The 16,104-nt window shown below is 38.8% G+C and overlaps 2 protein-coding genes across 10 annotated transcripts; one reads left to right on the top strand and one right to left on the bottom strand.

Moving 5' to 3' along the window:
- Positions 1 to 1,159: 1,159 nt before the first annotated feature.
- LOC104603490 (Rhodanese/Cell cycle control phosphatase superfamily protein) lies at positions 1,160 to 6,812 on the bottom strand. 9 transcript variants are annotated; one of them, XR_016081822.1, is made up of 8 exons: positions 6,569 to 6,812; positions 5,688 to 5,929; positions 5,425 to 5,575; positions 2,706 to 2,791; positions 2,484 to 2,588; positions 2,182 to 2,390; positions 1,936 to 2,062; positions 1,552 to 1,843 (listed from the first exon to the last, which is right to left on the bottom strand). XR_016081822.1 is itself a non-coding variant. In XM_088896900.1 (6 exons), the coding sequence occupies exons 1-6, from the start codon at positions 6,673 to 6,675 to the stop codon at positions 2,320 to 2,322; spliced, it is 762 nt and encodes a 253-aa protein (XP_088753026.1). In that variant the 5' UTR covers positions 6,676 to 6,812; the 3' UTR covers positions 1,552 to 2,319. The 9 variants fall into 9 exon arrangements, 2 of the variants coding, with proteins under 2 accessions (XP_088753026.1, XP_088753027.1); XR_016081820.1 differs by adding an exon at positions 1,160 to 1,448 and having other exon boundaries at positions 1,680 to 2,390; XR_016081821.1 differs by having other exon boundaries at positions 1,936 to 2,390.
- A 7,866-nt stretch (positions 6,813 to 14,678) lies between these two features.
- Positions 14,679 to 15,283, top strand: LOC104603491 (diphthamide biosynthesis protein 3-like). Its single transcript, XM_010267537.3, has one exon. The coding sequence runs from the start codon at positions 14,847 to 14,849 to the stop codon at positions 15,102 to 15,104; it is 258 nt and encodes an 85-aa protein (XP_010265839.1). The 5' UTR covers positions 14,679 to 14,846; the 3' UTR covers positions 15,105 to 15,283.
- Positions 15,284 to 16,104: the final 821 nt, after the last annotated feature.

Below are 16,104 nucleotides of genomic sequence, written 5' to 3'. Positions count from 1 at the left end.
TAAGTTTCTAACTTCCTCAACCCAATTTGATAAAAAATCACAAGAAACTCTTCGCTATGAAATTTACACCAACTTGATAGAAGTTATAATTTGTTTGTACGAGTGGTTGATCTTATGTCCTATTATACGATCTGATTAAATACCGTATAAGGAAAAAAAAAAGAAAGAGGAGTGGGAAGTGACTGAGAGAGAAGGAGAGATCGACCAAGAGAGATTGGGGGGAGAGAGAGAGAGAGAGAGAGAGAGAGAATGAGAGAATGGGGGAGAATGATAGATTTACACACACATACAGAGATTGACAAAGAGGACGTAAATATAGAAACCAAAAACCATTTTTGTTTATCTTCAAATCATACAGTCATTGAGCAAAGAGAGACAGACTACCTATAAGAGTGAGAGAGTGGGAGGGAGATCAAAAGACAGAAGAAGTGGGAGAGAAACTTAAAACCCTTTTTTTTATTTTCAAATAACCCAATACTATGGGTAATTTTGTTATAGGCTTTTTGTTGTGTTCAACATGGGTTAAGAGTCCCATGTTGGCAATAGCCATATAAGCCTTCAATGACATGGTGGGGTTTTTTATAATTTAAAATGTAGAGTGTGCTTTCAGAGTTTTGTTGGTTTCTAAACCAACCTGTAGCCTAATTTTAAATGTTGACCCAGCTTAGACTATAATTTTCCAATATTTAAATGGGAAGCAGATTTAGATGCGAATTCATGTTGAATCCAAAACAAAATGGGCTTACTGATATCTTCGTTCCGGATCCCAAAGAAAATGGGCATATTGACATATGGCATATCATACCTAGTCCATGTTGGTGGCAAAATTGGGCCATACTCATTTCGAGACAAGACGAGACAACTAAGGTTTTAAAAACCAGACCGAACACGATATCGTTTTGGCAACCAACTCCCAAGTTGAACGGTTCAACCATCCGGTTCGAAAAGACAACCCATTCTGATTTAAAAATAATTAAAATAAAAAGGCCAAAACCGTTGCCTGGGTCAAGGGGTTGACGGTATGGCCACCTGAGTCAGCAGGCACTAACCAAATCAATGTTTTTAGGCCCAGGAACGGTCTTAGGGTGAAATAGAACTGGTTGCATGACCGTTCCCAAGTCAACCGGTCTGGTCAAGTTTTCAAAACCATGGAAACAACTCTTTTGTTCTCCAAACACTATAAATTCAATGTCCATTTCATGTTCTACTAGCCAAGCTCAAGAAAATCCAGTTATTCGGAGACAAGTTGTTGAAGATACATGCTGGGCATGCTTCCTGAACCACTACCAGAGTGATACAACTTCCACACATTTCTCTTCGCATGTTCATAGTTGCACCAGGCATTCTCTACTCCCATTCTCCACTGTTCTCTTTAAAACAATCTTCTTGTTCATTCTGTTTTGGTCTAGTTGACTTTATGCGGGTTCTAATCAATGCTTCCATACAATCTGCAATCCGCAGATCTATCCATTTTAGTTCCATGGATAAGCTAAATTCAAGTATAAGAACACCCCCCACCCCCAGATCATTTCCATTTTACAAGAACTCACATGCAATCAGGATTCCAAATTGGTTTAGAAAATCTAAAACTTTTGCTCGTCTCTACAGAACTGATATACATGAAAATTTTCTTTCACAAAGTACATAGACAAAGATAGCTATTAATGTTACAAACTTACAATGATAATACTGTTTTCCCTTAGGATGGAATATGCTGCTCTCTGCAATGTGTCCAAAATAATAGACAGAAACAAGTATCCATCTCTCTCTCTCTCTCTCTCCATCCAACATGCTCCACAGTAGATCATGGTTACATCCTTCAGCCCTGTATAATGAAGCATTCCTAAATAAAAGATACTTTGTTGTCAGATGTCTATAGCCATGAGTTTACATGCAGAACGTGCATATAATGCAATTCAGAAGGTTAATGTGAACCTTAAGTTCAAGATTCCAGAGTTTCTTCTCAGTTAAGGTTGTTGCATTTCAAGACAGCTCAAAGGAGATGAGATGCCAAATGGGTTTCTGGACTTGTCAAAAGTATGATTACAAAACTTAAAAGACCCTGTAACAAATAAGTTAAATAATTTTGAAATGAGGACATGAATGTTGTCCATCTCAACATGTAATATGCATATTTATACTGCTAAAAGTGATCTGCAATTCAATAACTTTGTGCATTACCAGGTGAAGATCCACTTTCACACAGTTTCCTTTTCCCTGCCATTGGACTTTTAAGTTGCATACAGTTTAAGTGCTGTAATTTCTTGGTCCAGGAAGAAAAGAGAACGAGAACTGCAAAATTTTGGATTCTTCCAAGAGCTAACTTGCAGGAGCCAGTTGAAATAGCTTCTCCGCTTGTTCAGGGAAAAAGGTTATGAAAAGATATGCACCTGGGCATTTGATAAAACGAGGAAAGTAACTATTTATGGGGCTAGAAATATCAAAGGGACTCGTGACAATAAGGATCAAAGAAAAGTACTGACAAATAAGTACGGTCCCAAGGACAGCTGAAATCTTTCCTTGAACAGTCACTAAACCAGCCTTGCCAGCATTTTGCAGCTCAGTGGAACCAACAGAATCAAACATACCTGCAAAATAAACATTCTTGGTCCTCTTATTATACAAAGATTTCATGCTTATAATTATCTCTGGATAAAGGTAAATGTAATGTGACAGAGATCCAGGTGTTCAATTTGGCACTTAACCTGGCTTTACTGACTGAAGACCCGATGTCATACATGACAGAGTTTTGAAACCTGCTTTCTCCAGTTGATTAGCAGCCACAGAAGACCTTAATCAAAAAGAAGGTACAACTCTCTCAAATAGTTGCTTCAATAGGTTGGTTATAAGTTTTTCAAGGTATGCTCAGGATCAGAAACAAGCAAATAGGCATCTATTTCTTTCACCTCAGAAAGAGGGGAATTGAATTATCTAGCAATATATAACTCTCCTAATTTAATATGGAATAATTGGCATGATTTAGGATAGATATCTTGTATCCTCAGTAGTATATGATGACAGATAAATCAAACTAGGTCTAACTATTTGAGGTACTTGGGAGGGGTGGAGTAGATGCAGACTAACCTCTGGCCCTTTTTTGGGCACAAAGTGGCCACTCTGAGACTCAAAACCGTATTCTCACACTTTCCAGCATGGGATTCTACTAAATCAGGTCTAAGTGGTGGGATCTCCAATTAAAGTAACCGTGTTGCCCACAACCAGAGGTCAAGAACTTATCACAGGTAATGTTCAGAACATAGCGACCTGGTAGATTGGTTTTGACTCAAGTTGGGAATAAGTACTTCACAACCTTTTAACAATCTCAGTTTGCTAGAGGTAGACTTTTGTGTTGATTCTGATTTTTTTTTCTGATAATTTCTAATTTTAGCTTTCTGGATATTTTCCACTTTCTTTTAGTGATCTTGACTGTTGGTGTAAGATTTTAGGAGAAAATTGAAGAAATATTTTATTAGTTTCCTATTTCTTGGGTTCTGGATATGCTTTTCTTTACTTTTGAATTAAGTGCCACATGATGTTATGTTCTGTTTATCCTTTTCTAAAATAACATATTTATTAGGTGAAACCATGGTTCTAAAAGTCTTAAGCCTTGAAGCAAGGCACTCAGATTTTGCCTCAACACTTAAACCTCATAACTTTGGTTTAAGGCTTAAGCCTTTGTTAAAAGAGGTGTAAGCCTTGAGGCGTGAGGCATAGAGAAATAAGCCTCAAAAACTTACAACATTGAGTTATTTGATACAATAAAAAAAATTATGTTTTTTTATTTAAGTTTAAAACATATGGGAAGGACACTTTGGTAATTATCGACCAAATAAAAAGATTAAAATAAAAATTTAATAGGGCAAATAGAGTTCCTAGTTTCTCTTAGGGTTTTAGAAGAGTTCAATGCAACAAGGTCCAAAAAAACCTTCATTATTCTTACCAGAAGTCTAGTATCAATTGATTCATTAGAAGATCTCATTAGTGAAAGAAACTTTGATGATGGGGAAATTTTGATAATCTAATACATATGATTGGTCATCTGAACAATTTGAGAAATTTGGATTTTGAAACTGTTAATTGACTTTTTTTGTTGAATGCTAAAAGGCTAGAATTTGTTACTTCTATTTTATGGATGCTTGTAAATTCTATCATTCTATCTTAGTTTGCCATATTTGTATTTGTAGTCCTCCCAAATTCTTGTTGTAACATTTTTTTCTCAAATAAACAAACGAATTATTTTCTGGGATGCTGATCAAACAAAAAATTATATGTTCTTTTTATTATTTATGAACTTTAATTGATCTTTTTTTTTAAATTTTTGAGGTTTACGCCTCACTTTTTTGAGCCATTACACTTCAGCTATGGCTTTAGCCTTTTAAAACCTTAGGTGAAATTAAATTATTAAGAACCAAACTGCAAATTGGCACAAAGAAAACTAGTTTGCAAAGCATGCAAGCAGAAAATAATTTAGTTAACTGTAGTTCATAAACTGACTAGAAATCCCAGCCAATTAACATGCTTAACCAAACTTCGTGGGCATGTCCTAGGTTTACTTGAGATTGAAAGTCCTAAATTTTGTGTCCCAAGTCTAATTTGGATTTCCGAGTTTCAAAGCATGATTCATTATGTAAGCCATTTTTCTAGGCAAAACATGGGAGTAAGGGGTTTGGGGAGGGTGAAGGCAGGTTTGATCCTAAAAGGAAACTACATCGACTGACTTTCTACCTTATTATTCCCATCATCCATGATCCCTATCTGCATTAAGCAGAACTATTGTATCTTACATCTTTGAGAAAAGTAAGCTCCCATTACCACAATGGTTGAAAAGTGCATCAAGGATCAACTTTACTTCAAATGAGTGATATCTAACCTAGTATGCTATTTCGAATTTTGAGAATGCAAATGTAGATTATAATTATAATAAAACTATAAAAGGCTAGGAGTTCTTATAAAGTAATGCTATTTAAATATATCAAAGACAAAAAAGCTCAAGTTCTGTATCATTTTGATTTCATTATTCAGTATTTTTCTTTCTGTAAATAGACAACAATGCTTTATGTCAATTTTAATCCCTAATGCTTTAATTGGACCATTTATCTAATACGCCCCCTCATGGATGAGGTACAGCACAAACTAGACCAACTGACCAAGCGCATACATCTACTCTCAAAAAATGGATCTTTTCCTGGTTATTAGCAATTTCATTTTTGATGGGTTTCCTTGTCATCAGCATTAGTAGAATATATCATTATGACCTTTTGCCATGCCCCAACAGTAAGATTGTCAATCTATGAAAGGTCCAATTGAGTTAGAATTCATGTTCTCCTTTCTCTCTGTAAAGCAACCTTTATTGTAATTCATTATGAGCATTGGAGAGGAAAAAGAAACAAAAACCAAAAAAGTGTCAGCAAAATGAAATCTGACCTTAGCCCTTCTTGACAGACAAGTAACAATTTACTATCAGTGGAGAATTGACTTTTAACAGATTGCACAAAAGCAGGATTAAGTTTAGTGAATGGCAACCCGAAGAACAACCCAGCAAAGTTGTTATGTACAGTCCGCTTAATAATTGTGCCTGCATGATTAAACCAGGAAAGATTATTGATCCGAAAAAGGGTAAGGTTGTTATGAAAAGGACTGAGAAGTGGTACATTTACACAGCATAGGATAGAGAGCAGAAATCATACCGAGGTCATTGTCCTTGTTTTCAATAAAAAGAGGCACATGATAACATGACTTTATATGAGCTCGATCAAATTGAGATTTGTCTCGCACATCCAAAACTGCATAACCCTCAACTGCTATGAGTTTTTTAGCTACTTCAGAATTTACATAGTTCACTTCTGCCCTGATTCCCACACTTCTCTTATGAAGTGGTTTGCAAGGCATGCTCCCACCAAAATTGGTATCCAATACTAACCAAGACGTTCTGAAATCCAGACAAAAGGAGTTTCAATATTCTCTTCCCAGGTAAGGAGGCCATCATCCCTAGCAACTCTTAAACTCAAATCCATATTTATCTAATCATATAAGTTGCATTCAGAAGCATCTCCACAGAAAAGATCGTTGGAGTTTTACCTATTATTTTACAATAACAGAAAAGCCCGATAATGTAGGGATTCATTAGTCTTTGACAAGTGATAAGCCTTCACAAAAGGAGGAAAAAAAGGAAAGACCAGCACACATAAACTACTGAATTTAACATACCTTTTGGTAGGCTCACAAGTTAGTGATTACTAAACCCACATTTAGAAGTTATTTCGGAAAGTTTAGCCAAAGATTGCTAATGACTCTATTATCCTTACCAAACATTCATCAAATAATCAGACTTACTGCACAAAGAACATTGGATTCTAAAATTCTTCAACAGAAAACCCGCGAAATTACAGATTCCAGCGAATAATTATAGTGAGAAACTGAGAATTTATAATTTACTATTCAAATGGCATGTTATGTAGATAATAATAATTCCCCAACATTTGTACACAAAACAGGAAAGCAAAAATAGAAAAACAAAATTGAATTGTGAAATAAATGAACCCACAATTTAAAGCTGTGCAGCAATTACCTTCCAGAAGAAAGGGCTGTGCAGAAACTAAGACCAGCCATTGTTGAATCTCTCTCTCTCTCTCTCGCTCTCGCTCTCTCTTTAATTAGTCTCTCTCTCTCTATCATTCTGTGGCTCTTACGGTGTCATGTAGGGCCGAAGAAATCAAGAGCATCAATGGTACACTGCCACGTAGCATTCCACAATATAGAATGGATCTTCCCCTCGGACCCCTCCCTATCCTCGAGAGTCTCTGGTGAACGCCTCCCTATCCTCCCGAGGCTAAAAGAAAGGCTATGAAGCGTCAAGTCTTCACGCCTCAAATCTGTACGACTAACGCCTCATATAAACATCATTCATTCATTATATTAAGATTTTTAAAACATTTCAGCTCAGGTCTCCCAAAGAGCCTTAATTATTTGGTTGGATATACAAAAAATAAAACAATTTAAACTCAAAAATAACTCATAATATCACTTTAAACCTCAAATTTTCTTTTTCGTTTTTCATTAGAATTGCATCTCAATTGTATTTCTCAATGTACCACGGTTTAAAGTATTTTTTAAAAGGGGATATGGGATATGCATGAAAATCGGGTGTATTGTCTTTTTTCATGTGTATTGGGTGCCGTATTGATACGATATGAGGGTGTTTCTGATATCGTATCGGTTGATATGTTAGCGATATGGAGGCGTATCGACCAATACGCTACAAAAATGACATCGACGGAAACTTAAAATGAGGTGAAAGAAGGCTTCTTCCCAGAAAAAGTCTTCTCCCCCCCCCCCCCCCCCCAAACCACTCCAATCCAAATCTTTGAAAAACTTGCCTACATTGTTAGATCTTCAAAAAAAAAAAAAAAACAACAAAAACACATCAAAAGTGAAGATTTGAGAAGAAATTTCAAGTTTTGGGAAATATTGCAAAAATAGGTGAGCTCTTCAACTTTTTTTTTTCATTTAACCCTTTTGATTTGTTGTTTTTTTTTTTTGTTTGAATGCTTGAATGTGTTATAATTATGGCTGATCTACATTTTCCATGTCAAAAATCACAAATTTTTTATTATATGTGTAGATCTATGGATTTTTGTGAGGAAAATTAGAAAAAACAAAAAATAGAAAATAGAAAAAAAATGTTTGTGTTTTTATTTGAATGTAAGCAATTAATATGTTAGAAACCTATGGATGATCTACCATATCCATGTAAGATTTAAATTTTTTTGTGTAATACTTATTTATTTTGTATTTTTTTGTAATTTTTGGAATTAAAAATTAAATATTAATTATTTATTTTATATTGTGATTTGTCCATAAGAACTGCATATAGTGTTAATATATGGCTGATCTATCATATTCATAGATCATTTGGCATTTATTCTTCAAATATGATTTTTTTTTGAATTTTTTGTAATTTTCTGAATTAAAAATTAAATATTAATTAATTATTTTTTATTGTGATTTGTCCATAAGAACTGCATATAGTGTTAATGTATGGCTTATCTATCATATCCATAGATCATTTAATATTTTTTCTTCAAATACGATTTTTTGTTGTTTTTTTTTGTAATTTTCAAAATTAAAAAAATACTAATTAATCGTTTTTATTGTAATTTGCCCATAAGGGTTGAATATATTCTTAATACATGGCTGATCTATCATATCCAAATATCATTTGATATTTTTTCTTCAAATATTAATTTTTGTAAATTTTATAATTAAAAGTAAATATTAATTATTTATTTTTTATTGCAATTTGCCCATAAGGATTGAATATATTCTTAATATTTGGCTGATTTATCATATCTATAGATCATTTGATATTTTTTTCTTCAAATATGATTGTTTGGTGATTTTTTTGTAATTTTTAGAATTGAGGGGAGTTGGCTATTCAAAATGGACTTTGGAGTACTGGATACCTCATAATTAATTGAGAAAAACTCCCTACAAATAATGGCAATAATCATTTTAGGCCCCGTTCGCTTTTCGGTAAGTTATTTATCCGGGTAAATGCAATTATCTAGGTAAGTTTTTTCTGGGAAACATTTACCCGGGTAAGTGCATTTACCCATGTTCTTTTATTTCCTAGGTAAATAAGGAAATGACCATTTTAACCATAAAACCCATTATTAAAAGGGGCATTTTTGTCCCATTCAAGTGTTGGCAACTTTCCCCCTAAGTGGAAAAGTTATTTACCCACCTAGGAGATGGGTATCACTTAACCGGGAAAATAAACTTTCTCTAATCCCCACATAAATACAAAAAATGAACATGGGATTCTTGGTCAATGGGAACCAAAATCCCATTGACCAACTTTCCCCCTCTCAAAATCCAAAAAAAGAACACCTGATTAAGTTTAAGCAACAATATCAACTCGTTTGTGTAAAGCAAAACTAACTTTTAGTAAAACCAAGTTAAATGCTTTATAACATCATAATTGTTCGAGTTCCAATATTACATAGTGGTGCATGAGATTATATGACCCAATAATTTATAACAAAATTCAGACATTCTATTGAAGTTATCCTTCTATAATTGGAGGACTACTTCAACCTCATATAGTGGGTCTTTACATGACCTTTCCATACTTCCCAAAGGCCCTGTCCATCTCCTTTGATAGTTACGCTCCCCATGCTATACTAGACATTTGCTATCATTGGTGTCCCGCAAAGAACCTACACCCACCTGCACCCTACAAAAAATAATGTGGATTTAGCGTTTGAATATTTAACTAAAACAATAAACAAATACATCTTACTTGGGGCTTTGTGTAAACCCAAAATTGTCTCACTTGTGTGCCAACCCGTTTATATGCGAAGATCTTGCAAACCCTAGTTCCACATGGACAACTCCTTGCCTCATCCTTCCATAAGAAGAAATTACACTTTCTATGAAGGGCAAACTACAATAATAACCAAGAAATGAGTTAGATGATATGTTATCAAATGCCCAATGCAAAATCACCATAGAATTCCCGACCAACATTCTTAGCCATCCCGTTCGTGCAACAACAAGTACACACTCTCCACCACTACATGGGCAGAAAACCTTCATGGTATCGAATTGGGTATAGTCGAGGGGTCATTGAAAACAACACCATATTATTTGTAAGAATTCATGTTATGACCGTGAAAGTATAGTGCTTGGGTGCACGGGGAGGTGAGGGGTGCATGAGGCAAACAAGATGTGTGTGGGGCTGTGCGTGCATAGGGGGTGCGCATGTGTCACGGGGCTAATTGACGAGGCCCCGTGCAGCGCTCGATGGGGTCGAGAAAGCCTACAAATGCAAGCAACAACACACAAAAGGCAACAAGAAGGTACACAAATTAGACAAAAGGCAACTTGTATTGCATTAATTAGTGGTAAGCACAAGCACGCAGTTCAATGTTGAGGGGATCTCGTGCTTAACCTTTACACGCTTATGAATCACTCGATTACCTACCTCCCCTCAAAGAGTACATTAAACTTTTGGGGGAGTAACAAAAGAAAACATCAAAAGAGTGGAAAATCATACTAAGTAATTACAATAACATCCTATGGATAAGTCCTTTCCTGGCGGCCTCAAGGTATGTTAGTGGCTGATTCAGCTTGGCTATAGGGAATGTTTGGGCCAAGTAAGGGTCAAAATAGTATTTTGGATTGTTGGGGTGTTGGTTCCCATGAATTTTTCCCCAAGGATGACTCATAGGGCTACTACAGGATTTAACTTGAGGGATGGTGCGAAAGTGGTCCCTAAATGGCTTGGGTGGCACTCACTCTCCCCGGTGGTTGTGGTAGTAGATGTGGGCGAAATTGGACACGACCTTGGGTCTTCTATTGGGCCCATCAGTTAAGGGCATATGAGGCTTCTGCTGCGGATGTGGCTTTTGCTGATGTCGTTGCTGTTGTGGTGCTGACTTCTTGTTGGAGTTGGCACAATCACGTCTGGTGGTAGTGTCCTTGGTTGTTGTTGTCGAGTCCTTTGACGTCTCTTGGTGTGGGGTTGGATGCTGGAGCTGAAGGGCTGAGACTTTTTTCTTCTCGGTGTCAACTGAAACAATTATTTCGACCATACAGGGTAACGACTCGTCCATGATTAGCAAGGCCTTTAGATGAGGTGCTGGTGCAGCTTTTTCCTATGCCAAAAAGTCCATGCCCAGGACAACATTAAAGTCATCCATGGGTACTACGGAGAGATCGATCTCCTTGTCCCAGGTGCTGACTCAAAGTTTTATTCGACGAGCCATGCCTTCAATGGGTTTTGCACTTGTGTTAACAGCTTTGAGCTAGCCAGGCTCTTTTGGAATGGCCAAGTTAAGTCTCTTGGCCTCTATAGTGGAGATAAAATTGTGAGTGGCCCCCTTGTGTCAACTAGGGCCCTGGTTGGCCTCCCACCAAGGCATATGTCAACATACCACAATCCTCTCTTAACTGAGGTGGGCTGCTTCGAAGTAGCCCCCTTCTTCATCATAACATTGAAAAGTTGGAGGGCGCCCAATCTTAGCGTCTGAGTACTCCGTTCCCCATCACTCTTCTCATCATCACTTAGTTTGGCAATGAGGGCATTCAACTTCTCTCGCTTGGGGCAATTCCTGGTCAAGTGCTCCTCCCCACAAATGTAGCAAGTGGGAGGATGGTTGGGTCTCCCTTGATATCTATTGTTATAGTAGCTTCGACTTCCTTGTGGCTGCTTCCCTTTGTGGTGCTCGACTGGTTTGTGGTTGAAGGGTTGCTTCTCCTTTGGGGGACTTGGTTGTCTATCTCCCCCACTCGAATGTGTGGTACGCGGGCTGGCTGGTTTGCTTCTTTCATCATCCGACAGTCTCACTTCACTAAGTTGTTCAGTCACGGCCATGGCGGAGGCAAGGTCCTGAACATTACGTCATTGGAGCTCGAGCTTGGCCCAAAGCTTTAGTCCATCTGTGAAGTTGAACAATAAGTCCTTGTCTGACATATCGGTGACTTCCAATGTGAGGGCTGAAAATTCTTTGACATATTCATGGAGCGAATCACCATGCTTGAGAGTTTTCATCTTGTGACGAGCGAGGTACTCCATGTTCTCTAGGTAGAACTGTTTCTTCAGCTCTCGCTTAAAGTCAGCTTGGGTACGAATAGCACAGGTACCATGTTCTATGTCAACACACCTTCTGCGCCCCATAACATAGCGACATCAGTCAAATACATAGTAGCAGTACGCACCTGAGTCGTTTCATCAGTCACATTGGTTACGGCAAGGCACTGTTCCATTTGCTACAAGAAGTTGCCAAGCTCTTGTGCATTGCGGGTACCCGAATAGGGTGTTGGCTCCCTAATCTTGATGTGGGAGGGAGTATATGCAAATGAGGTGCTGGCTGGATTGGCGATGGCCCTCTTTAGGATTGCACATTCAGCTTTGAGTTCCTCTAGTTGAGATTGGACGTCAGAGGAGGCACACGCGGCTGACTTCATTGAGGCCCACTCCGCTTTCATTTCATCTAATTGGGCCTGGATGGCCATTGATGTGGAGATGGTTCCTCTCCACGTTGCCCATTCTTTCTTCATTACATCGAGCTGGGCTTGAAAATTGTCAAGCTTGTCTTGGACCTGCGAGTTGGATGAGCTTGCTTCTTGTTGGCATGCAGTGTTGCAAATTTCCTTGAGTGTGCCATTGATTATGTCACGGACCTCATCCACGACTCCACTCAGGCGACCTTCCATCTCGACCAGTGTACTGTCAATGGCTTCCATGTTTTGATGCAACTCATCTATCGAGTCTCGCATCTCACCAATGGTGGCTTCGCAACGTAGCATGCGCAAGTCAATGGCTGCATGCTTGTTGAAAGATTTCTCACGTTTGTTGGGCTTTGGTGCCTTGTCCTTGCTAATGTCATTGGCGGGTGCATCGTCGGGCTCATGGGTTGTGGAGAGTCCATGCTCAATCTCCTCCATGATGTCCTTGTTGTTTTTCATGCTGTCACTCGCGTCACGGGTCGAATAGCTAGGAAGGAGCTCCTGCTTTGGTACCAATTATCATGGGGCTAATCGACAAGGCCCCGTGCAGTGCTCGATGGGGTCGAGAAAGCCTACAAATGCAAGCAACAACACACAAAAGGAAACAAGAAGACACACAAGTTAGACAAAAGACAACTTGTATTGCATTAATCAGTGGTAAGTACAAGCACATAGTTCAGTGTCGAGGGGATCTCGTGCTTAACCTTTACATGCTTATGACTCACTCACTCGACTACCTACCTCCCCTCAAAGAGTACATTAAGCTTTTGGGGGAGTGACAAAAGAAAACATCAAAAGAGTGGAAAATCATACTAAGTAATTACAATAACGCCATTAGTGGTCCCCCCTTACAAGATACATACATAGCCCACCCATGACACACATGATGACACCATAAAGGCATGCTGTAGGCACTCTGATGGCACGTTGGTAGGTGCTTGATGGCGTGATGAAGGAGTCACTTGTGACACATGGGCATTTGTGTGGGAGCATGCATAGGGGGGCTGCGCAGGGTTGGGCGCGGGCGCGCACATGGGGGGATTATGCATGGGGGGCTGTACAGGGTTGGGTCTGCATGTGTGTGTGTGTGTGGGGGGGGGGGGTGTACATGGGCACTAGGTGGGCTACACGTAGGCATGCAACTTGAATGTGAGCAAACATTTCATCGAATAGGTGCTAGGGCACATATGCAACTTTGTTTAGATGTGTACAATCTCCTTCACCTACAACGGATTGTTCATCTACATATTTCCAAATCTCCTTCACCAGATTGTTCATCTACATATTTCTAGACCTATTTTCACTTTAAATTTCTACCTCAGTGTCAATTGACACAGATCTCCTTCCTTCTTCCTCATTCCTCCCTCCTCCTTCCTCTTTCCTTCGTTATTGTGTTGTCGATAACCCTAGTTGCACAACTCGACCTTTAAGTTGTCATCACTATTCCCATCCTTGAATGGTTTGTTCATATGACTCATTGATGTGCATGTTGAGGTTCGTCTTTATCTACACAAAACCCAGTTTTCTTGTTGATGACTACCAATGATAGAACCAGTATAATAGGTTTTGGTCTTTATCTCTTTGTGTGTAAGTGAAAAGGGCATTTCCGACTATTAAAGGGTATTTTGGGTATAATATAATATTAAATCAAGGACGTGAAGTCATAAGTAGACCTGTTCTTGGGCCGGGCTGGGCTGGGCCAGGCTTTTACTCTTCATAAACAAGATTTTGTTAGGTCCAAGCCTGAGCCCAAGCTTGGCCCGACCAACGGGCCTACAATTTGGGCCCGAGCCCGGCCCTAATAAAAAGCCCGAAGCCCGGGCCCGACCTAATAAAAAGATAGGTCGATGCCTGTGTCTGTGTTCGCCACCGGTGCTTGTATTTGTGTTTGCCGCCGACTAAATAATAAGAGAGGAATAGAACAAAAGGGCAAAGAGAAAGGACTCGCCGTCGGTGCCTGAGTTCGCGTCTGATAAATGAACTAAGCTGAGATTCTAAGAGTGAGAAGGAGAAATAAGAAGAGGAACAGCCGAACAATGAAAAGAGAGAGAGAGAGAGAGGATTCACTATCGGTGCCTGAGTTTGCGTGACTCGCATATGATAAATGAGCTACTGAGATTCTGAGAGAGAAGGAGAAATGAGAAGAGGAGAGAGAAAGAGAGAGGACTCACCAGTCACTGCCGGAGTTCGCTGGTTGCGTCGATTCTGTCTTCTTGAGAATGTTTGGCTATGTAAGGCTGTGATTGAGAAAGGAGTTCGTTCGGCTAAGAGAAAGAGATGAGTGATAAGAGAGGGGTTGAGAAAAGAGGGGTTAATATTTAGGGGTAGGGTTTAACTTATACAAAAGTTGGGCCGAACCAGGCTTTTTTAACAAATCCTAAGCTGCGGAGCCCGATAGATAAAATAATCAAGTTCAGGCTTTTAGGCTCAAGGTCAAACCCACGGGCTAAAATGCATGCTCAAGCCCGTCCGAGGGTCGAACTGGGCTAGGCCAGGCTGCCCGACCCATGAACAGGTCTAGTCATAAGTAAATGGTATGTGACGAAGAGTTAATAGAAGAGTAGTGTGCCAATATTTCGGAGATAATTTAAGATAATACTAAGACAGTATGGTATGGGTGGAATTAGTCAATTTTTTAAACCTTACGATTAATTTTAAGAAATTTGCACTTTTAGTATTGCGATTTCTCCCATGCTCCATTTTGTCCGCTTTGCCGCCCCTCTCTGTCTCGCCCCCAAACCCTACCTACGTTCTCTGAAAACGAACAGGGCCTCAGGGTCTCGGTCGAGCCTCTGAAAGTTGAAAGTTGAATAAAGGAGAGTAGACAACCAGCGATGTCGTACGACGACGTGGAGATTGAAGATATGGAGTGGAACGAAGAGATTCAGGCCTTCACGTACCCATGCCCATGTGGGGATTTGTTTCAGATCACGAAAGAGGAGCTGAGGCTGGGGGAGGAGATCGCTCGATGCCCTAGCTGTTCCCTTTACATCACTGTTATCTACAACATGGAAGATTTCATGGGAGAACCCGATCGGAATATCAAGAAGAATCTCGAGCCTTCGAAGCAACAGTCCGTCACAGTTGCCTAGAAAGTTCAGGTTGGGGTTGTGGGTTATTGCAGTTATATTGTCCTATGTATTGATCAATATAGATACATGTTTTGTAGTCCGTTTTGGTCTACCGGGATTGTACTTGATACTTATACAATTAAAATTTAAGAGAGTAATTGCTTATATTTAAATTAAATTTCTGTTTGGCAGTTCACAAATCCTTTGTTTTTATTGATTTTCTTGTGCCAATTTGTTTTTAGCCTTTGGGTACTCTTCTTCAATTTGATCTACATATTTTGATCAGCATTTGCTGGAAGAAAGATGGGGATTACAAGGATTTATCGTGCTATGCCTAATGCCCTAATCCCTCAGAAAAGTAAAATAAAATAAGTAAGACAAAAAAAAAAGAAAAGAAAAATCGTGCTGTACCATGGGAGTGGGGTCTCTGAAACTATCAGTATTGGCAGATGCACTGCTGCGAAAAGAATTTTTAGGGTACACTTCTCTGCTTATTGACTTGGTTACTGAAATATACCATAGGTTGTCTTGTTGTCGAAACAATTGGTTTTAATGGCCATTAGACTTGTGACTTCTGCCGGTCTACAGATGGTAGTTCTGTTTGCGGGTGGTATGTTGTAATTTTGCTTATAGTTGGCAAAAGAACACTTTGAATCTTCTTAGTGGAAAGTTAATCTTGAAGAGAAGCTATGGATCCTTTAGTTTTAATTTCTTGACAATCTTGTTGATACAAAGTGATACCTTTTGTTCTGTTTTCTGCCCATTCCTCTTGAAAGCTTACAGAAATATTTACTAATCGAAGATATAAGTAACTAACCCCCTTCCGGAAAAAAAATACCCACCCACCTAATGTGATCTAGGAAGAGGGAGGGAATTAAGCCAAGGGTGCAAATTTTCTCTCTAGGTTAATGTAATGTTCTTTACAACAATAAGTAACAACTTTTGCATGTTCTTGGCTTTTATATAATTTATCAAGCTAACTGCTCTAATAACACTCCACTTTACAATAATCTTCTAGTTC

The sequence above is a fragment of the Nelumbo nucifera genome, chromosome 2, assembly GCF_055504915.1.
Source record: "Nelumbo nucifera cultivar China Antique chromosome 2, China Antique-T2T, whole genome shotgun sequence".
Classification (NCBI taxonomy): Eukaryota; Viridiplantae; Streptophyta; class Magnoliopsida; order Proteales; family Nelumbonaceae; genus Nelumbo; species Nelumbo nucifera.
This window is presented reverse-complemented; position numbering and strand designations above follow the sequence as displayed.

Coding starts and splice junctions, on each gene's coding strand:
- LOC104603490 (XM_088896900.1), bottom strand. CDS start 6,675: ATGATAGAGAGAGAGAGACTAATTAAAGAGAGAGCGAGAGCGAGAGAG. Junction 5,576..5,687: donor AAACAAGGACAATGACCTCG/GTATGATTTCTG, acceptor TTAATCATGCAG/GCACAATTATTAAGCGGACT. Junction 2,792..5,424: donor GTCTGTCAAGAAGGGCTAAG/GTCAGATTTCAT, acceptor TTTTTGATTAAG/GTCTTCTGTGGCTGCTAATC.
- LOC104603491 (XM_010267537.3), top strand. CDS start 14,847: ATGTCGTACGACGACGTGGAGATTGAAGATATGGAGTGGAACGAAGAG.